Source organism: Mustela nivalis (assembly GCF_964662115.1).
Source record: "Mustela nivalis genome assembly, chromosome: 2".
NCBI lineage: Eukaryota > Metazoa > Chordata > Mammalia > Carnivora > Mustelidae > Mustela > Mustela nivalis.
Window position 1 is genome coordinate 184483517 of NC_139021.1, and position 20000 is coordinate 184503516.

Consider the following 20000-nt stretch of genomic DNA (forward strand, 5'->3'; position numbering starts at 1 on the left):
TCTTTGTTGAATTTAAATGAAAAGTCCCCCTAGATATTAATATGTGGACTTCATTTGTTAGCCTGCTAAGTCAGGGACTTATAACAAAAGCTTTGTAAACAAAAGATTAAACTGAATCGAGCTTTAGAAAATGAAAGGAAAACACGAGTCAAGTAATCACAGATCAGTCTGGGGCTGCTTAGATTGAAATCAGCGCGGGCTACTGGAGTGGAAAATGTTTAATTGAACTATTTCATTACGCGGAAGTTTATGTCCCCCCTTGCAGAATCCAAAATATTTGTATCAGAAAAGCCTGTCTTTTCCTCCTCCAAACAGATGGAGACGAGACGTGAGCCCGGTGACCGCGGCGGTCCCCACTCCCTCACCCTGCGCCTGCCTCGGACGGGCCGGGGCACGGGCCGGGGCACGGGCCGGGGTCGGCTCCCCACACCTGCTGCCGGTCTTGCCGTGGGGGCGGGGCCCAGGGCACCTGGGAGCCCCCCTTCCCAGAGCACCTGCTGCCCCCAAACCGGAACCGGCCCGGTGGCGGACCCGCGCAGGGCGCCACTTGCTCTTTTACTAACCTTGGGTAACCTTTCGGGATCACCCGGATGTCTCGGGATCACTTTCTGCAACCTCTGAAAGCCGTAATCTATGGTTGGTTCATTAAGGGCTGTAACAGGACACAGAAATGTAGGTCAGGTTAATTACTTTTATGTCATCCACTACTCGTTTATTGCACGCTTACAAATAAATGTGTGACTCTCCTTTCCCGACGCGCTCGGAGGCCAGCACGCCCCCCACCCCCCGGACGCTCGCTCCGTCGTAAGGAATGGACTCCCCCCTCTCTTTTGCACGTAAAAGCAATGATTATTTCTAATCTATAATTAGACGGGAAGAAAGTCAAAGGGTTACTCGATCTATTGCAAGAATGGCCGTGCAGGCAGAAAGTTGCAAGTCTCGGGGCCATATATAGCAATCACCACAGTCATGATCACTGTCTACATCATGTGGTGCTTTCCACCCTGGCCAGGGATTTATGGGAAACTGGCAATTATGACATATGTCCGGCTATTGCTAGGTTCAGATTTATCCCTGTGGTCCTTTTCTGTCTAGCATATTGCCTGAGCGCAAACCAGGCAGGAGGAGCACTTATTCTTGCAAAGCTTTAATAATCTGTGAATGGCTGACTACAAACTGATGTAGAGCGCTATCATTCCACCAGCCTCACGGAATTGCCGGCCACAAATAGTAATTAATCTTTTTATCCCTCAAATTGTAATTTTGACTATGAACTGTGCGCGGCCATAAATCAGCGGCCCGCGCGCTGTATACAGTGCATGAATCACGGCCGGGACTCTGTCCGACCGCACACTCTGTGTTTAACAAGCTTTATAAGGAGCCATTGGGCTTTATTATGGCTCTGCCTGACTCCAACAAAAACTGAGCCTGGAGGCCCGGCGACGTGAGTTAAGATGAAAATACTTATTAGAGTACATTACTTCTTGATGTAGATATCGTTTTCCGCGGAGTCACGCCACGGAGCGTGGCACGACATAAATCAGGGGGTTTTCGGAGACTAATAGGACCTGCCGCCATCTATTCATTGCGCAGTCCCCAATCTGGCCGTCACTCATTAGTCAGCACGTAATTTGATGATTAACAGCACCGACTCAGCGGGTCTGCAAGCGTGCGGGGAGCACAAAGGTGCCGGTTTCGAGGAACGAGGTTAGAGGCGCTCTCTGGAAGCGCTCTCCGAAACAACTGGTCACTGCTTCTCCGCGCGCGCCCGTGTCAACCCCCGTGGCGGGTCCCAGGCGCGGCAGGGCCGGAAGCCTCGCGGCTGGATAACACGCCCGTGAGCTGAGGGCCACAATGCGATCTGACATTCTATCATACATCCCGGAGACAAAGGTCCGCACAGGAATGTGAAGTAAGACATTTTCTTGTTAATAAAGCATTGATCCGACGTATTGATTTTACATGACATGGCTTTGGCTGCGATTCTGCCCTCCTTTTTCTTTGCAAATAGTAAAGCTCTTCAGAATGCCTCGGCGTGTGTGACACGGCAAAATTCCTAACTCTCTGTGATGTAAATTCTATATGTGTAAAACCACTTCATAATCAAACCATTAATCATCAGAAGCTGTCAGCGTTGACTTGGGGGACAATTTGTCATGTCTCTGCCCCGGCCAGGACAAGGGTGTCATGGCAAAAGTGCAGCACGGCTGCCGGGCCGATGGGCCTCACCCAGAGACTGGGCCCGAAAAGGCTTAGATAAAGTCTCACATTTCTTGATGAGGGAACAAAAAGGGGGCCCACTGTGCATTTCGGACGCGTCCGGGTTTCTCCTCTCCCCCAGCTAATCGCCATGACAGTCTGACTTAATGAATCGGCCTGATGAAAGGTGATCAGAAAAGATAGATGAGCGGCCGCTATTGATTTCATGCAAATGGCCCTGACAGGTGATGGGCACTTTAATGCAAGCTTTCAGAAGCTTTATGACTTGTAATAACCATACACTCTCATTCTGGGAGAGACATTTTCCAATGTTTCCGTAGAACTGATAATTCTCCTTCTAGGACCGCGACGACTCTGAAGCGGTATGAGTACGAGGCGACCTTTCACCTCTCGCCGCGGCCCGAGATGCTCCCAACTCGCGCCGCCAAGAGCAAGCTGGGCGCGCCACCGGGCGCTCTTGGAAGAGGCCCTGCCGCTGTGGCCCTGGCGGATCCCCACCACCCCCTCACCACCCCCAGGCCAGGCCGGGCCCCACAAAGGGCTGGGGCGGGGTGGGCACCACAGGGGCAGCCTGAAATCCCACCCGGGCCGCTGGGCTCGGCTCCGGGACACCCGAGGAATTTAACATGGGAAGAATTAGAAAAAATGGCCCTGGTCTTCTGACGCCGGGAGGAGTGGCCCACGCTCGTGGTTGACGGAGGCTTCCAAGAGCCCGTGGTGGCTTCAGAACAGCCGCCCTCCGCGGGGCCTTCCGAGAGCCGTGCTGCCCCGGAGCCCGGCGTGCGGCACCTGGCGGGCCCAGGAGCCGCGTGGACGTCCCCGGCCAATGCCGTGCATGGAGGAGAAAGCGCAGGTCCCTGCGTGCACCCCGCAGCCGTCGGCTCGCCGAGTGGACGGGCGAGGGCCCAGCCGAGCCAGGGCAAGGCTCCGGCACGTCCAGTCACAGAGCACCGAGCCAGGCCAATCAATACCACTTTCCTGTTTCAGAACTGGGTAATTATGAGGGGGAGAGATTGCCTGACCTTTCACCTGCACTGCATTACTTTGCTGATATTAAGATAAATTGCCTGATTTTGGGTAAACATATGCTGCAATTCAAACTGTCAGCACTGGTTTGCTCAGGAATAATTTGTATTGATCTCCCGGCTTCTTCCCAATTTTGCTTACTGACCTCGTGGATAATTAGAGAAGGAGCCTTGGGTGAGCTCAAGTCGGGGATGAGGAAGAAATATGAAGGAGAATAAAGCAAATTTGTTTTATGTTAATATTTGTGGGTCCTCCTGCCGCCCTCACATCTGTCAGCATCGGGAGAGCCGTAAATTAATGTACTTGGTTCCTGAGCAATTTATTCCAAGGAATAATGTAGCAGCTTGCTTAGTGTCTGAACATGTGTCACTGGGTTAAATTAATTTAAACTCTGCCTTAAACACAACAAAAACAAATGTTATTTTCTGCTAAAGGGGAAAAAAACAAGACATTCCTCAAAACCTGTTCTAAGCTTCCAACGTACCGCACGGGGGTCTGTGCGTCTGCGTCGGAGACGGTGAGTTTCGTAATAAGCCGCCTCCCCGCCCCCCGGAAGTAATTAGTGCCCATTATTTGTTCCGAATTCAAATCTCGCTACGATGGGCCGCTGCGTATAAAAGAGACGGATGTGTGCGCAAAATTATATCATTTAAGATGTGTCAGATTATAAGGCTGTTGTATCAAAAGTCATAAAACAAATCTCCCTTGTGAAATATCTCTTTATTAACCGTGCCATAAGATATTAACATTCCTCATTTAGTGGAGGGCCTTTTATCTGTTTCAAATACATTATTCGTCCTTTTAGAGATAAACTGTATTAATATCCATTTGAGTAGGCTACCGCGGCCTAATGCATAGTAATTTTTGTTGGAGAGCTTTTATTTTAGAATAAGAAAATTACACAGCAATAAAACCTGAATGAATCAGAAGCTAGAACAGCCAGGAATCACATTCCATGCCAAATGGGGCAAGCAATCAGGCAGCCCGTAGAAGCCAGATATCCGGCTCTCCTACGCAGGCCGGCATCCAGCGTGGGACATACACACAGAGCCCGACATGGCCACAGACAGCCCGGGACTCCTCCACGCCGCAGCAGCCTACAGCGCGGGGCGGATGCGTATTTAAATATATCTGAGTGGGGGCACCTGGGTGGCTCAGTGGGTTAAGCCGCTGCCTTCGGCTTAGCTCATGATCTCAGGATCCTGGGATCGAGTCCCACGTGGGGCTCTCTGCTCAGCAGGGAGCCTGTTTCCTCCTCTCTCTCTCTCTCTCTGCCTGCCTCTCTGCCTACTTGTGATCTCTCTCTGTCAAATAAATAAATAAAATCTTTAAAAAAAAAAAGATTAAATATATCTGAGTGTACCAGGGTTAATCTTGTTACTTTACATGCATTAAAGTCCTGACAGAAGCAGCATCCTAAATGTTTAAGTCATGCCCACAGACTGGGGATCCATCATAGCGCAACTGAGAAACGTTAACCGTCTATGATGTGAGCTGAGGTCGGGACCGCCAGAGCGCACACGGCGGCAGAGGGCGGCAGCGGGCAGCGGGCCTGGGCCACATCTGCGGCCGCCACGACCCTGACCGACCAGCCCGGCGCGATCAGAACCACGCCGACCGGTCCAAGTCGGCGGGCTTTTCGTGCCCGGGACCTACACGGCCCAGTGTTCCTTGTGATGGCTTCACGGAGCCACCCAGCCCTGCCCTGAGGTCTGTGTTCATCTCTAATCCCCCCAAAATGTGTATGATCATCTCGTTAGGCTCAAACAGCATGTCCATGAGGAAATAATCCTGCTCAGTTAAGCAAGGGGACGTGCCCAGGGCCTCAGAGTTGATCACATGCCAGCAAAACCGCAGCCTGGAGAACATGGATATTTGGGGCCAGTGGTCGTTTTCCTACAAAGAGCAGCTCCAGGACAGACCGTTACCTGACATTTATTAAGCAGCTACTATGTGCGGCGGGGCGGGAGGGCTTGGCTGTGGGACAGCTGCCCCTGAGGGCTCCAGGGAACGGCAGTCATGAGCAAAGGTCACCCCTCGGTGGTGGTGGCCGTGGTGGCGGTGTGGTGGGCTGCCTGCCCAGGGCACAGGGGTCCTGTACCTGCCCCTCGGCTGGCGGCACCCTGCCTGCTCCCAGAGACTGGGCTGTAGCAGGAGGGAGGGAGGGAGGCTTCGGGGTCACAGAGCTCCCCTGTGGTGGCCACCTCCTGCCCAGCCCAGCATGTGCCCCAGACGAAGCGCTCTTCCAGCCACGCTCCTGGTTTTAAAAGCAGCGGGCTTTCCGCACTGCGGGGTGGGGACACTCGCAGGTAGGAAACACGCCACCTTCCGCGTCGCCTCTCTATGGTTTAAGCGGAAGCCCGGCAAGCTCAGAAAGGTAGAGCAAGTTTTAGGTTTAGCACAGACGTTCCTGCTGCCTGAAAAATCTGCCCACGACAATAAAAACAGGAAGACATTCATTTGCTTCATTCCAGCTGCTGGTTGGAGCTATTAAATGAGTTCCAGTTTCATTTCAATAATGACCATCTTCCTGTAACTTCCCAATCTCGCATTTGTCATGGTGCAGTCATGTTCCCGCTACAAACAGATCCTCATAATGAGGCAGTTTTTCACATTAGCAGCATAACTACATAATAAGAACATCTGCAGTTCCTTTTCCGAGGGACGAGAGCGCGCTTCGAGGAAGGCAACAGGGATTGTTAAGTAAGATCGAGTGTGTTTCACTACCAGGACGCCCGGACCCTGCCCCGACAGACTGCAAGCCTTCAGTGTGCCTGAATGAACACAGGTTGTAATGTGTAAAAATTAAATAAAGTAAAATTAAATTGCTCAATACAAAGACATCCCTCTAGAGGGTGTTAGTGATTTCAGTGACAAAGTGCTATTTGCTGACAAGTAGTTTACACATTAACCAGCTGAATCCAAGGGGGGAAAATGCCAATAGCAATTATATCACCTTGAGGTTATTAAATGTCCCACTGATAAGTAACTAGGTGAACTTGACCAGGTGATAAACACTGCTGTGAGGAAATGATCGCACAGTGAAGAATGTTTCTCTGTCCTGCTGTTTCTCCAGATAGCTTTTCTTTCAAAAATGACTGTATAAAAAGTTGCATTAAAAATGTGTGGCCGCTGAGGACGAAACTGGGTACTTAGCTCCCCCCCAGCACCTCGCGCCCCCCCCGGCCCCTGCCCCCACGCTGCCCACACCAAAACGTCACGCCAGGTCTGCAAAGGCCTGTTTTCTCTCCCTTTTTTAGGCGTTAAAATGACGCTAAGTTCTCCACTTCATCATCAACTGTCTCCTCCAAGCGCATTTCATCTATAAGAAATTCAGATGCTCGGGAAATTAAAATTTCAAAGATCTGCTGCAAAAAAAAATCAATGGGGCGAGATCAATGCTCATAGAAATTTCATGAACTTTGAACTGATCCGGGATGATGATGAGAGATGCCTGGAGTTTCAGGCGGCCGACGGCTCCGGTGCGGGTGAACGGCGGCCGGTGCGGCAGAGAGGAGGGCCGCGGTGCGGATGGGTTTTCGCTTTCATATTTTGTCCGACAAAAAAATTAATTTTTAGTCTATTTCAGTAACACGCAAAAATAGAAAAAAAAATCTGCCTTCCCGACGCACCGTGTAATACCCCCACTTCTTAAGAACACCTAATGCTTCGCACGTTAACGCGCCTACGAAATGAAATCGGTTCCCTTTGCAGCCGATTGCAGGTGCAAATTAATATTGTAAAATGAAGATCAATACACAGACAGGGCCAGATCAATACCGGCTAAATTATTGCTGCATTTTCCTCCTCATTCAAGATGAGTTGTGTTTTCCTCTCAAAGTCAATACTTTGCAGCTTTTCTCATTAATTTCTCAATAAATTTGGCAATGAATTTCAATCACAGAACTCGGCAGGGTGAGCCAGGCATTGTGGCGTGCCTGGGAAACACAAAGGCCACGGCAGCCGGGCCTCACTCACCAGGGGTGCTAGCCCCAAGAGCCACCCACCCCCGACCCCAGCCTGGCCCCCACGGTGGGAGCAAACGGGAAGACTCCGGGTCACCCATCGTGGGCGCCCAGCAGCCTATCCCGGGGTGCTCTCCCCGGCGTGACCTGGCTTTCCCAGCATCCCTGCCGCCGGCAGGGGCAGCTCCGACGGGCCCGGGGTCAGCCTCCGGCTCGCACAGCCGCTAGCTACCCCAGCAGCCCCTCCGACCCAGCAGCTGAAGGGTACTTCCTGGAAACAAGACTTCTAAGGATGGGAAAAGTGCCACACTTGACTTCTAATTGTAAGTCAGGCGCCTCCGCATTGGAGCGGGGAACATGTTCTGGTATTCACGCCGACAGCCCAAGCCGGTCTATGCACAGGGACCCGCCTCCATTCACCGGTGCCTGGCAGCGGACGGCGGCATTGTGATGTGGCACCGAACGCAGAAAAGGGGACAGCTCCTCTTCCTTGTTCCCAAAATAACACCCGTGCTGACAACTTCTGGACTGCGTTCAAGCCATTCTGTTTACATCCCTCAAAGAATGCGCAGGATCCCAGCTTTTGTAGTCATGTGGGAACGGCACCTACCCAGCCCAGCCCGCGGCTGAGGAAACCCAGGTCCCATGGCCTATCCGCAGCTCTCACTCCTCGGGTGGCTTTCTGTCCCTGGGGACAGGGAGACGGGAGCTGGGTCCCCGCGGTGGCGGCTCTGGGTGGGGAAGGGGTGCTGTCCTGTGAGCCCCTCCTCCCCCCACCAAGGCTGTTCTGATGCACGTGAGCGCCCTGTGCACGTGCAAGGCCAGCAGTGAAAGCCTCCTGCGAGCGAGGGCTCGCCATGACCCATCCTCCTGTCCTTAAAAAAGAAAAATTCCACTGTCCTGCTGCTGCTAACCCTCTTAGAGAGGCTTTTTCCAGGAAAGGGTCTTAAAATCCAAAGAGGCAACGTAACACTCTGTGGAGAACCGTCCTGGCAATGGATTTGCACACTTTAAAGCAGCGTAAAATGTCCGTGCAGACGGAAGCTGAAGAATGAGCTGCCGCGGGACACCCCCTCCCGGGCCAGAGGGGCACCTGCGGCCGAAGGACGCGCCGTGCTGCCGGGCACCCCGAGGGCCCACGCGCCGCCCACCCACGGGGGCCATCCTCCTCCCGGGAGGCGGGGCCATCCCCCGTGTCCCTGCCCCTGCCCCAGTCCACACGAGTGCACAGAGCTGCTCAGAGACATGGGCCTGTGGGGCTTCCTGAAGAGAGAGACCCGCGTGCAAGGGTCACACCACTTTGGACTCCGAGAAGCCACAGTGAACGGAACGCTGCACCCGTCCACTCAAAAACTCGTTTCTGAGCGTGTGGCAGCAGCGTCGCCCGTGAGGTCCCAGCGTCGGCGCGCTGAGGTCCCTCCGAACAGAGGACGGTACTGAGTCACGCACAGGAACGACGCCCTGAGGCGACCCTGCATGTGGCCTCCGACACAGGGCGCGGAGGGAAAGACGTGGGTCCCCGTGAGATGCCAGGAACAGGCGTCGTGCCCAGCGGGAGGTGGAAGGGGTGCCTGGGAGCCGCGGGTGCAGGGGGAGGGCGGGAGGAGCCGGGCGCGATCGCTGGGGCAAGCATGGCTCCTCCCGGTGAGATGAAAGTGCTGAACCAAAAGCGGTCGCACAGGCTTGTGAGTGCGCTACAGCCCACGCACCGGACAGTGGGCGGGACTCTGTGAACCACAGCTGCACAGACATCTGGATTTTAAACGAAGCGGGCGCTGCTGATCCGGCTTAGAACACGCACGCCGGCTACCCCGCGGAGGGAAACTGCTCCCGCGCTCCGAGCGCGCCGGAGGACACGGGCTGCCGCGTCTGCAAGAAGGAGAGAGGCCCCGTGCTGGAGAGTGGCAGCCGCGGTGCGGGACGGTGCGGGGACGGTGCGGGGACGGTGCGGGGCCCGTGCGGGACGGTGCGGGGCCGGTGCGGGACGGTGCGGGACGGTGCGGGACGGTGCGGGACGGTGCGGGACGGTGCGGGGACGGTGCGGGGACGGTGCGGGACGGTGCGGGGACGGTGCGGGACGGTGCGGGGACGGTGCGGGGACGGTGCGGGACGGTGCGGGGACGGTGCGGGGACGGTGCGGGGACGGTGCGGGACCGGTGCGGGACGGTGCGGGACGGTGCGGGGACGGTGCGGGGCCGCCGCGGGGCGGAGGGCCGGCTTCGCCCTCGGCGCCGCACGCGGCTTCCCGCACCGCCGCCTCCGCAGTCTCCGCGCAGACTCTCTACATGCTGGTTTTCCTGGACAGGGATGTTCTAAGGCAAAGTCTTTAAAGACCTCACCGAGGTGAACGTAAATCCTGGACTCCCCCAGCCACGGTCCTCGAATGTAGGATTCTGGGTCTGGGCTCACGCAGGACAGCCCTGTGTCTGCACAAGAGGCCGCGCTGTACTGGGATCAGAAGCGCTCTGTGGCCTCACGGGGACTCCCTGCCACCCTGGCCCTGGCTGCTCGGGCGCTCCCCCAGATTTGCTCTGTCTGAGCTCACACCTGGCCTGCGCTCTTCCCTCTGCCCGGAAAACCTCACCCCTACTCCCTGCGCCCAGGGAAGGGGGGGGCGCCTGGCCCCTCCCCCACAGCGTCTCTGCTGGGAGGTCTCCTGCCTGAAAGACCCACGGTCCCTCCGCTGTCCCTTCTCTCGTAGAACTCAGCACCTTTCCGGAGTTCACTTCTCTACGTCCTGTCCATGCCCATGAGCCTCGGAGTCCCCAGGATCGTACACGCGGCTCCGTTCGCCGAGAGCCGCCCGGAGCCGGAGTCAGGCTGCCGGGAAGAAGGCGCAGCTCCTTCCTCAGGTGAGGGTCCCCCTGCCCAGGGCCGCCCGGCCCCGTCACCTCTCAGAGCAGCTGCTTCCCTCCTCCTCTCTAGCGCCTGCGGTGCCGGAGCAAGTACCTGCCGCAGGCGGGCGCCGGGAACCCCTGGACGCTTCTGGACACCGAGCGCAAGGCCGGGTCACGCTGACGGGAAGCTTCAACGTCACACCCCGGGCCGCCACGTTCACCTTCCTCGTCATTCCCGCAGGGCCATCTTCCGAGGGCAGAGGGGCAGAGGACAGGAGTGATGCGAGCGGCGGCAGCGTTCTTGGCCGGTGAAGAGCAGGGGTGCGTGGGGATGGGTGGGTGCAGGGCTGGGGCGCGACAGGCTGGGTTCACCACCACGGCGCCGGACCAAGCCCACGTGACCTGGGGCACGGTCGCGGAGGCTGTGCCGACAGGTCAGCGGGAGCTCCCCACGGGCAGGGAACCGCGCGGCGCTCCGGCCCACACCTCACGCACGTGTCCCTTGCCTTCGTGGTGTTTAAATGAGTCACCCCTGAATTGACCTCCATGGTCACTGGTGACAAGCACACGCGGCCATTTACAGGCTGTAGCTGGGGAATAACCAGCGGTCCAACGCCAAGCTCGCGGCGAAGTGTCCGTCGGCGCCGCCCCCGTCGCGAAGGTCCTGCTCCCACCGAGGAGCTGGAGTGGCTCCCTCGGCCTGGAGGCGTATCTGCCAGCCCAGCACCACGGTGCCTGGAAGCTCCCCTGGGAGGTTTCCAGACTGGGGACGAGTCCGTTAGGAAAAGCACGAGCTGGTGTCCAGCGCCAGCGCTGGAGTGATTTTTGCAGTGAAGCCTCTGGCTGCCACCAGCGCCGGCGCCCAGAGTCACAAGAATGGGGAGGAGGGTTGCACGTTGCAGGCCACCAGACCCCCCCCCTCACCGGCCACTGTCCGTGGGGCTGCGACAGGGAGGGCCCAGGGGCATCCAGCCAAGGGCCTCCTCGTGGGAAAATGAGGGTGACAAGTTGGAGAAGGAATCCAGCAGAATCCCCCACATCCAACTGCCTTGGTGCCCTGACCTGGGTTCTCGAGGGTCCTGGATGCTCTCAGAGGGGGACAGGGCCCAGCCCCTGGGGCCCACGTGGTCAGGCAGTCGGACCTCCGTGTGTGGGAGATGTCAGGAAGGCTCGCCTCACGAGGACAGGGAAGGGGGCCATCCGCCTAGAGAGGAGCCACACCACCAGCAGGCTGCCCCTGAAAGGAACTTTCTCCAAAGATTTACAGCAACGCTCACCACGGTCTGCAGTGGCCGGCGGTCTCCACGGCAGGTTCTGTATGTCAAATTTAACACGGTCCACAGTGAGCCTTCCTCAAGCACCCGCGCCGTCACACATGCCCTCGGGCCCCTTATGGAGCCAAGTTATTCCACAGGCTCAGCAGGAGCGTCTGCGAACTTCTGCTTTGGCGGGGAGGGGCAGAGCAAACAGCCCGCGTCACTAACAGCTTTCCACTTTGTTGGAAAACCCATTCTGCAAAAGGAATTGCTCGGTTTGGGTTTTCTACCATGAATTTAAAAGGCCCAACTGATGTGGATGATAATTTTTTAAAAGTACCTTGTCTCAGGCTGAGCTTCTGGGATCCGAGTCTCCACGCGGAACAAGCGTGTACGGACGGGTCTGCAGACTTTCCCCCAGCTAAAGCCGAGGGAGGCCCTGAGCCGTGGCAGCCTCCCAGTCCCCGTGCCCGGCACTCCCTGCCGGCCTCCAGCCCGCTCACCCCCCGCCCCATGCCCGATGTCCAGCCGCTCCGGCCAGGTAGGGGAAGCCCATGGCGCCCCGAATGTGGTGAGCCAGAAGGAAAATACAAATTAACAGTAGCACGTGTTCTGCTGCCTCCTGGGTCACCGCGTGACCGAGTCCATCTCTTGAGCGTGAAAAGGTCGGCACTGCCCCGCGTCTGGCTCCCGCTGACCCGTCTGCTCTGACACCGCCCTTGGTCTTCCCCGTTGAACTCGTGGGTTTTCGCCAACATGGCCTGTGTGATCTTATTTTACCTCTTATCTCTGCTTTATTCTGCACTCGGGTGGACTGTGGTCACTTTGTTGTGCTTCTCCGTGGTGGTCCCCGTGGTCCCCAACCCGGTGCCCTTCCTGAGCTGTTTCCAGAAGTGTGGCCAGCATCCTTGCTGTCCAGAGACTCGAATGAAACCACCGCTCACGGTTCCATCGGGTCCCATGAGGCCCCTCCCCGGGGCCCCCGGGCGGGCGGGGGAGCGGGACCAGGGACCCCGCCGGCGCAGGGGGCCGGGCGTGCGGAGGGGGCCAGGCCTGCCGCCTCCGCCCGTCCACGTCTCGACAATCACTGAGTGAAACCCGGATGACCCTTTTGTCCTTTGGGGAAGATAAATGGCTGTCTCCTCTCTGCGACATTTTGTCGGGTTTGGTGCTGGAGAGTCAATACCTTCACCTTGACACGGAAACTTTGTGATTTATCAGTCGGCTTCCCTCCCGGGTTCGCGCGGCCCCGGAAAGTGCAGCCAATCGGGGCGCCGGGAGCCGACTTTGGTCACAGCCACTCGGAAAACCACCACAACCCCTCCGATGACAGACAAATGTGTCTTGTTAGCAACTGCCCAAAAGCGCTTGACTTGTACTAATAACAAAAAGGCCATGCTGGTCACCGTGGGTCCAAAGACGGAGCACCCTGTCACCAGCCTGGTTGGGAAATTAGCAAATAATGTTCTTTTCCTTGATAAATGGGTGACAGCTCCCTCTCACCAATCATTTTTAACATTTTGATGCATGCCTATGATCCCACTGGAGAAGCAGAAAAGTTTACTGGCCCTCAATTTTCAGATGATGAATGGAAGTCTCTAAGTGTGCGATTTCTGTATGAGGTATAGTTCATTTTAAGCAATTCTAGTAAATGGGTGTCACTGATTAGGACAAATAGTCTACTTGTGCAATAGCACAAGCGGTGTGTCTCATTCTCCCGGCCTCCTTCGAGACAGGAGAGAAAGGGACGGCCCTGACCCCGGGAGACCTCCCAGCGCCGCTCCCGCGGAGGGCACGCGGCCCAGTGTGCACACTCCCTGTGCCGACCCGGCGTGCCGGGCACACGAGCCACTGGCAACCCAGGTCGTGCTGCACCATGCCGAGGACACCGGGGGGCACTTCCCTTCCCCTGTGGCCCCGAGAGCCCTGCAAACGACCCCGGGGCGCACCCTGTCCCAGGCAACGGGCAACGGTCTGCCGTCTCCCGCCAACAGCTGAAGGAAGGACGGATACCCCGGTGGGCTGGGTGAGGTTGGGCGAGGCGGCTGTCCCCGCCCTCCAGCTCTGGACAGGTCTGGACACGCCCCGAGCTGCACACACAGCCCCACGTGCTGCTCCTCACAGAAAGCCAAAGGCCACTCCAGCACGGCCGCCGCCACCCATGGGTCCCCTCTGACCGCTGAGGAGGAATCATGACACCCACCCGGGGCGCTCACGGAGGGGAACAGATGGGGACCAGCCAAGACGCACAGGACCCCACCAGCCAGGGCAGGCCACTCGACAGGCCAGAAGCCTCCCCAAACCCCAGGGCCCATAATTACAGTATTTGTCTCTCCACGAGACCCACATACGTGGTCAAAAATCTGTAACTCCGGTAATCAGGGGCTCACATGGAAGAGAAAGCAGGAGCACTAGGGCACCGTAAAAATAGCACGATCTGTGCGGCTCGATTCGAAAGCACTTGGGCTGCGGGTACAGGGAGTCTGTGCGCAGAGCGCCGGCCTGGGGGACGGCCAGGGGGTGCTGGCTGTGTCGAAGGCGTTACTGACTGTGCAGCGTGTCACCCTGCCATTGGCCGAACCAGCTCTGAATGCACACCAAAGACCTTTAAAACTCTTCAAAGACGTGAGTGCCTTTCAAGGAGGTGCCGGGAGGCGGGGTGAACGGGGGAAGCCTGCCAGAGGTGACCGGAGGCTCTTGGCGAGGAGACACCCCTCGCCTCGCCAGCACCAGGACAGCACCGTCCCTACTTCGACATGTCGCCCACTTAAGGTACCCTCTAACTTAAAAAAGAAAGCACACGCACAGAAACACAGACTGGTAGCCGTTACTGGCTGAGTAATGACGTCACAAGCCGGAAACTGAACACACGTCTTCATGCAGAAAACCATCGCTTTCACGTCCCCGTCAAGGAAATGCGGAGCAGACGCCCGGAGTCGAGCCCCGGCGGCACACGCCAACTGCCGATGCCTTGGTTAGGAGGGGTTTGGCCGTCGGCAGGCAACATGTGGACTCCCGGTGCTTCGTGAGCACTTCTTTAAACATGCAGAAGAGACCTCTCAGGTGAGGCCAGCCACGCGTTCAGGTGCAGGAGGTCAGCAGGGAGCGCCCGCCACCCCAGCTGCACACCGGGATCCTGTGGAATGATGCTGGAAGGCCAGCCACCGCCAACCAGCCCCGGCCCTTCAGCGGGACAGGAGAGCCTTCTGCCGTGTGGACACTGGGAGGAAACAGTGATGCCCACACTGGTGCAGGGACGCCTCCCACCTGGAAACGCGTCTGCTAACTTGTTCTCGTTCTCACAGAATTCCAATTAGAAGCACATAGTTTCCAATTTGTCTTAATCGAGTAACACGGCGATGCCTATATTCTAATTAAAAAATAATTTCTTTCATTGCTCTTAACAGTTTGATGTGTTTCTCCTGGTGAAGTTGTACACGTGAACCTGTCCGGTTTGCCCTTTACCGTGAGTTTCTCAAGCAGGATGACTTGCCAGGGCTATTTTAATTATTATCAAACAAGCAAACGATACACTCTTAGACAAATATTAAAACAAGCATTGCACTCAGTTATTAATTTGCACTATTCACTTTAAATGCAGCAAATATCTCATTAATTTAATTTTAGGTGCCCACCCGTTTATATCGCATTTTACAGTCTAAAAGGCAATTTACTATTAACTGGCAATTACATACAGAGTGATTGTTAATTCTGCTCCTAAGTGCTAGCCGCTTGAAAATTGTTCTCTCTCTCTAATTTTTGACCTTCTTACGACAGGGGTGAGGCACTCTGGGAATACAAAGGACTAGTATGGAAGAGCCGGACATGTCGTTTGTGACGCATTCTTTTAATTCGCCGTGCTAATCAAGTGAACTGCCACTGCCTCCCAAGGTAATTGTGCCTTTATAGTAGTTGAAAGCAGCAGCAGAAGGGTCTGGATGGACTGGCTTGGCCGACCTCCCCTTCCCAGGGCGGGGGCAGCAGAGAGGGCCCGCACCCACTCTGGGTTGACTAATCGGGTCTGGTTCTGAAAAATCTGGTGTTTCTCAGATCACTGTAAACAGATCATTTAGGCCGTTTGCCTCTGGCAGGCGGGCAGGGCCCCTCCTCTGCGCACAGGTCCATTATCCCAGGCCTGGCCTCCTCGCTTGCCCGGGAAGGTTCCCTGGAAGGGTGTCCCGGCAGCCTCCGGGGCTGATGGGAGCCAGATGCCCAGGGGACAGGGCCCTCCCTGAAGGGGCTGCCCGCGCGGGGTCCTGACGTCCAGAAGGGCTGGCTCAGTTTTCAGCGGGGGCAGTGCAATTCCCCGCGATTGCTTCATTGCACCCGTCAATTTCAGGGCAATGCAAATCAGACAGAAGCTTCCAGGTCAGACAGGTTATGACCCCACCTTTCCTCTGCTCCCTGAGAGTGTACGGGCCCCGTATCCCTTACACAGCGTTTGAAATGTATATTCCCGTTAATGATTGGGGTGTGGGGGGAGGCAATAAATCAGCCTCCCGCTAGGAAAGGCTGAGCTCGCTGAATGGCTTCATTGAAACGCCCATTTGTGGAAGAACTCGTGACAGAGGAAATCCCCAACGCCTTGGGCAGCAGGGGCCCCGGACCGGTGTCCCCAGAAGCCCAGTCTTGGGGTGCCCATGATGTCCACAGCAAAAACAGAAGCCAGCTTCGGGCTGACGGGCTCAGCAGGCCCTCACCCCAAGTGGGAAGGAGGGGAGCCCCCGGGGTGCTGGCGTCCCGCACAGAGAGCCGCCCCGACACCCAGCCAGCCTTGACCCCGGCAACGCCGGGCCCCGCTCACGTGACACCAGCCCTCCCGCACTCAGTCCCTCCTGCGCTTGTTGCCAAAGCTCAGCCCGGCCCCGCGGCCATCCGCAGGCAGGGCTGTCCGACTGGCCACTTTCAGCCACGCTCACTGAGGTGCCCTAAACCAACCAGGAACGCTAGGTCCTGTGGCAGACACAGGAGCCCACACATCATGTGGCTCACGAGTGGAGAGCAAACGTCTCCTCCTTGGAAGGACTGGGGACCCCGGTGGCCGTTACCCTGTCATAAAAGGTACCACACACCACACGCCCCCCCGGGGCAGATACATCCCTAAGTTCTCCCCGACTCCCACAAAACCCATGGGGGGAGGCCGAGGAGTGGGTGGGATGCAGTGGGGTCAGGAGGCCCAGAGTCCAGGTCCTCAGGCCCACACTGGGCAGAGCAGAGGCTCCCAGAGCGCAGCTCACTAGCCAGAGGCCCAACAGGAAGCACTGCATGGGGTGTGGAGAGGCTGCAGGGGCACGACCACAGCTCACACACAAGGCTGGGCCCACAGCAGGTGCTGGAGGCCCCAGCGGGCACAGGATGGGACTCTGGCCACTCCTCGCAGACACTGGCCCCATACTGCACCGGCCCCACAGGGCTCGCTTGTTGGAGTCGTATTGGGGCTCACTAGATGCCCACGTTTCAGAACTCCGGTATGCATGGGACACACTGGGGGCCTCGCAAACTAGAAGCGCTGCCCTTCTCAATGTCTGGGTTTTGCCAGGAAGCCAAGAGCATCCGGACTGCAGGACAGACCCAGGGACGGCCCCCCAGAGCTCTATCGCTATAGGGACTTCCCTTGGTTCCTGCACAGTTCTGAGCTCTGGGAGCGTGTACTGGCCCCACAGGAGAAAGCGGACCGCAGTAGGGGCACCCCTCCCCCAACCTTGACCGCTTGGCAGGGTACAGGGTTTTGGGAAGACAGAGGAGGAAACTGCTCCCGCCGAGGACCCCAGGTGCCGCTGGCAGGCAGGCTGCTGCGGGTCGGGCTGCCTCTGGGGACAATAGCCGTGGCTTTCCGAGAGGACCCGCATCCAGCCGTCCCCAGAGCTGACGCCGGGCCTGTGGGAAGTGGTGTGGAGGAATTCACACTGGGCCGTTTTCTACCCACTCAACACTTCCTACAAGGGGCAGTGGGGGAGTAGCCCCCCTTCCCTCCTCAGACTCCTACGCGGAAGGCGCGCTGCAGCCCCACAGCCTGATGGACGGAGAGGCCCGCATCCCCGCGGGAGGCCAGGCCCGCTCCAGGACCTCCCGCAGTCACTGGTGACAGCGTGGGACCCAGCCCAGGCTCCCGGCACGGACGTCCCCTGCCTGCCCCCCTCACCACGCAAACACATTGAGGCCACACAGGAAAGAACAAGCACCCGTCCCCATCCCCCACGCGGGGTGCAGCAGGGCCTGCCCGTCCGCACGAACGCTTCTCCAGAGCTCTCGCAGCTGGCGCACACTGGAGACCCGAATGCCAAGATGCTTTGAGTTGACCAATGGTGTTTCCCAACAGCCACCTGGGACGGATCGTGTTAACGGAGTGTCCACGTGGGCAGAGCCTCATGGAGGACCCCCTGGGGTAACAAACATGCCATTTAAGAGGTGACCCTTTTTGGTGACTCACGTTTGAGGCCCTCCCAGAAAACGGGTCCTCTCTTAGAAACAGCAGAGGGCGCGGACAGACACCTGGCTTCACCAGCGGCCCGTCCAGGACAGCACGTGTGGCCTCGGGCACGTGTGGCCTCGGGCACGTGCTGGTGTGTCATCTCTGAGTCCCTGCGTGTGCAAGTGAGCGGCGGCACTGTGGGCAGCCACGCGGCGAGCGCATGGGCCAGGCACATGGGCAGCTGCCCGGGGAGGCCGGGGCTGACTTGCTGACAAGCTGGCCGCCTCATGCCGAGGCCCGAAGGCAGAGGGCCACAGATGCGGGGACGGGCCCCTGAGCTCACAGCTTGTGGGGGCTGCACCTGTCCTTGGCATCGCCAACTCGGGCGAGAATGTGGAAACCTGCACCCCACTGACCCAACCCTCAGGCCAAGGGGGCTTGGCCTGTCTGCCTGGGGACCCCACCTGTGCAGACTGCACTGGAAGGAGCCCCCCCCCCCAACCTGGCCACCAAAGTCAGAAGCATGAACTCACCAGTGTAGACAAACCGCCCAGGAGCACCTTTACAGAACTGCTTGGACTTGTAGGACAGGGTGACTTCAACGACTCCAGGAATGTGCCGTGGCGGGGTCTGCACCCGGATGGCGTGGGGAGTGATGAGCTACAAAAACCACACGTGAACAGGCTTTCAGAGGCGCTGGCCGGGGAGGGCAGGCACTTGTCGGGGGGGATACAATTACCAAAATGAGCACAAATTGGACCATCAGCCCGGAATGCTCCCTCTTAGCTGTCACCCAGAGACCGGGCAGACAGCGTTCTTTAAGAAAAGTATCTGCAAACCATCCCGGGTTTTACTTTGCAGGAAAGGCCACAGGGCATCATTCATATGAAAATTGCCACCATATGTCTCCTTAAACCTGCTTCTAGTAATTCTAGCACTAATTGTCCCAGCGCACGGGGGACCTCAGATCTGAAACCCCAAGGTCGGGGGGGGGGGGGGCGAGGCTCCATGCCCACCCACCGGAGAAGCCTCAAGTTCCGGGGGCCTGCGCGACAGGGTGCCCAGCGTCCACGCACCACGCCCGCCACGGACAGCCGGCCACACAGCTCAGGGTACAGCTCCAGCCGGATGCAGCCCGGGCGCACAGGCTTACCTCGCTCCACACCAACATGGTTCCGAACACGACTTGCAGGCCGTCAAAGAAGTTGTCTCCGATTATGATCACGGTGGCTCCCCCCGTGGTCCAGCCTTCACTGGGGCTGATGGCCTTGATGCACGGAGTGGCTGCTCGCACAAGACAGAGAATGCACCCCTTAGCGCCCCGGGCCCGGCTCCGACCACTCCGCCCGCCAAGGGTCGTGCCGGCGCAGCAGGACGAGAGCAGACCCGCTGCTCTGGGCGGCACGCAAAGGGCAATCGTACATCAGCATGTTGATGTGTTTAAAGCAAACTATTAAATGTTTTATAAAGCAAAGGCCAAGCCACAGAATACGGGTGAGCAAGGGGAAAAAAAAAAAAAACTGGCTTGATATAGCAAATTATATGTCAGGGCAAATATGACTATTACAAATGATTAAGCATTGCGTGCATGTGGCATGTCGATTTATCTGCTTTGCTGTACAGATCTAAGCAGAGTCAATCAGAAGGTTGTCGAGGGCATGGAAGAGCAAATGCCTTGCATTTCGATTCCTCATAAGCAGCTAATTGGGTTGGGTTTTTTCATCCGCGAACTTTGCCTTTTGGTTCAAAACTTCATTTTCCTCTGTCACTCCACAATTACTACTTTTCACTTTTCATCAGGAAAAAAAAAATCAAAAGCACTATATTAATACTTTTGTCAAAGGTACACATTTTACATCTAATATTGTTTGTCGACAGGAGTCCCCGAGCCGCTGGCCTGACCTCTCTTTGTCTCGCGGGCCCTCACATTTGCATGAGTTATTACAATGGCCTGCCAGGCGGCCCTGCTGGGGGAGGGGAGACAGTGGCAGAGGGCGGGCGCAGGGGGAGAGGGAGGAGGGCAGGAGGCCCCACGCACCGCACGGCTCCCTGCGGCCCGGCGGAGGCCGGAGCTGGGGCCGAAGGCTGCAGCCTCGCGGAGGCCGCTTTGTTCTGGCCTCGGACGGCCCCCCTTCTACATGGTGTTGGCAGAGCTTGACTGACGCCTCTGACGGCCTCTGGCAGGCCGACCTCACGCAGAGGAGGAGCTCCTTACACATGTGCTGGCTGTTCTGGTAGAAGGCTCTGGGCATGCTCTCTCCTGCCTGCCCGGACGGAGCCACCG

The 20000-nt window shown here is 57.4% G+C and overlaps 1 protein-coding gene across 13 annotated transcripts in view; it reads right to left on the minus strand.

Moving 5' to 3' along the window:
- Positions 1-20000, minus strand: part of EBF3 (EBF transcription factor 3) — a 117571-nt gene that overhangs the window by 12382 nt on the left and 85189 nt on the right. For all 13 annotated transcript variants that reach the window (XM_082720221.1, XM_082720211.1, XM_082720213.1 and 10 more), the window contains exons 9-11: positions 18870-19000; positions 18250-18376; positions 564-652 (exon numbers count right to left, since the gene is read on the minus strand). In XM_082720221.1, the coding sequence (XP_082576347.1) occupies positions 564-652; positions 18250-18376; positions 18870-19000 (347 nt within the window). The remainder of the gene's footprint in view (positions 1-563; positions 653-18249; positions 18377-18869; positions 19001-20000) is intronic.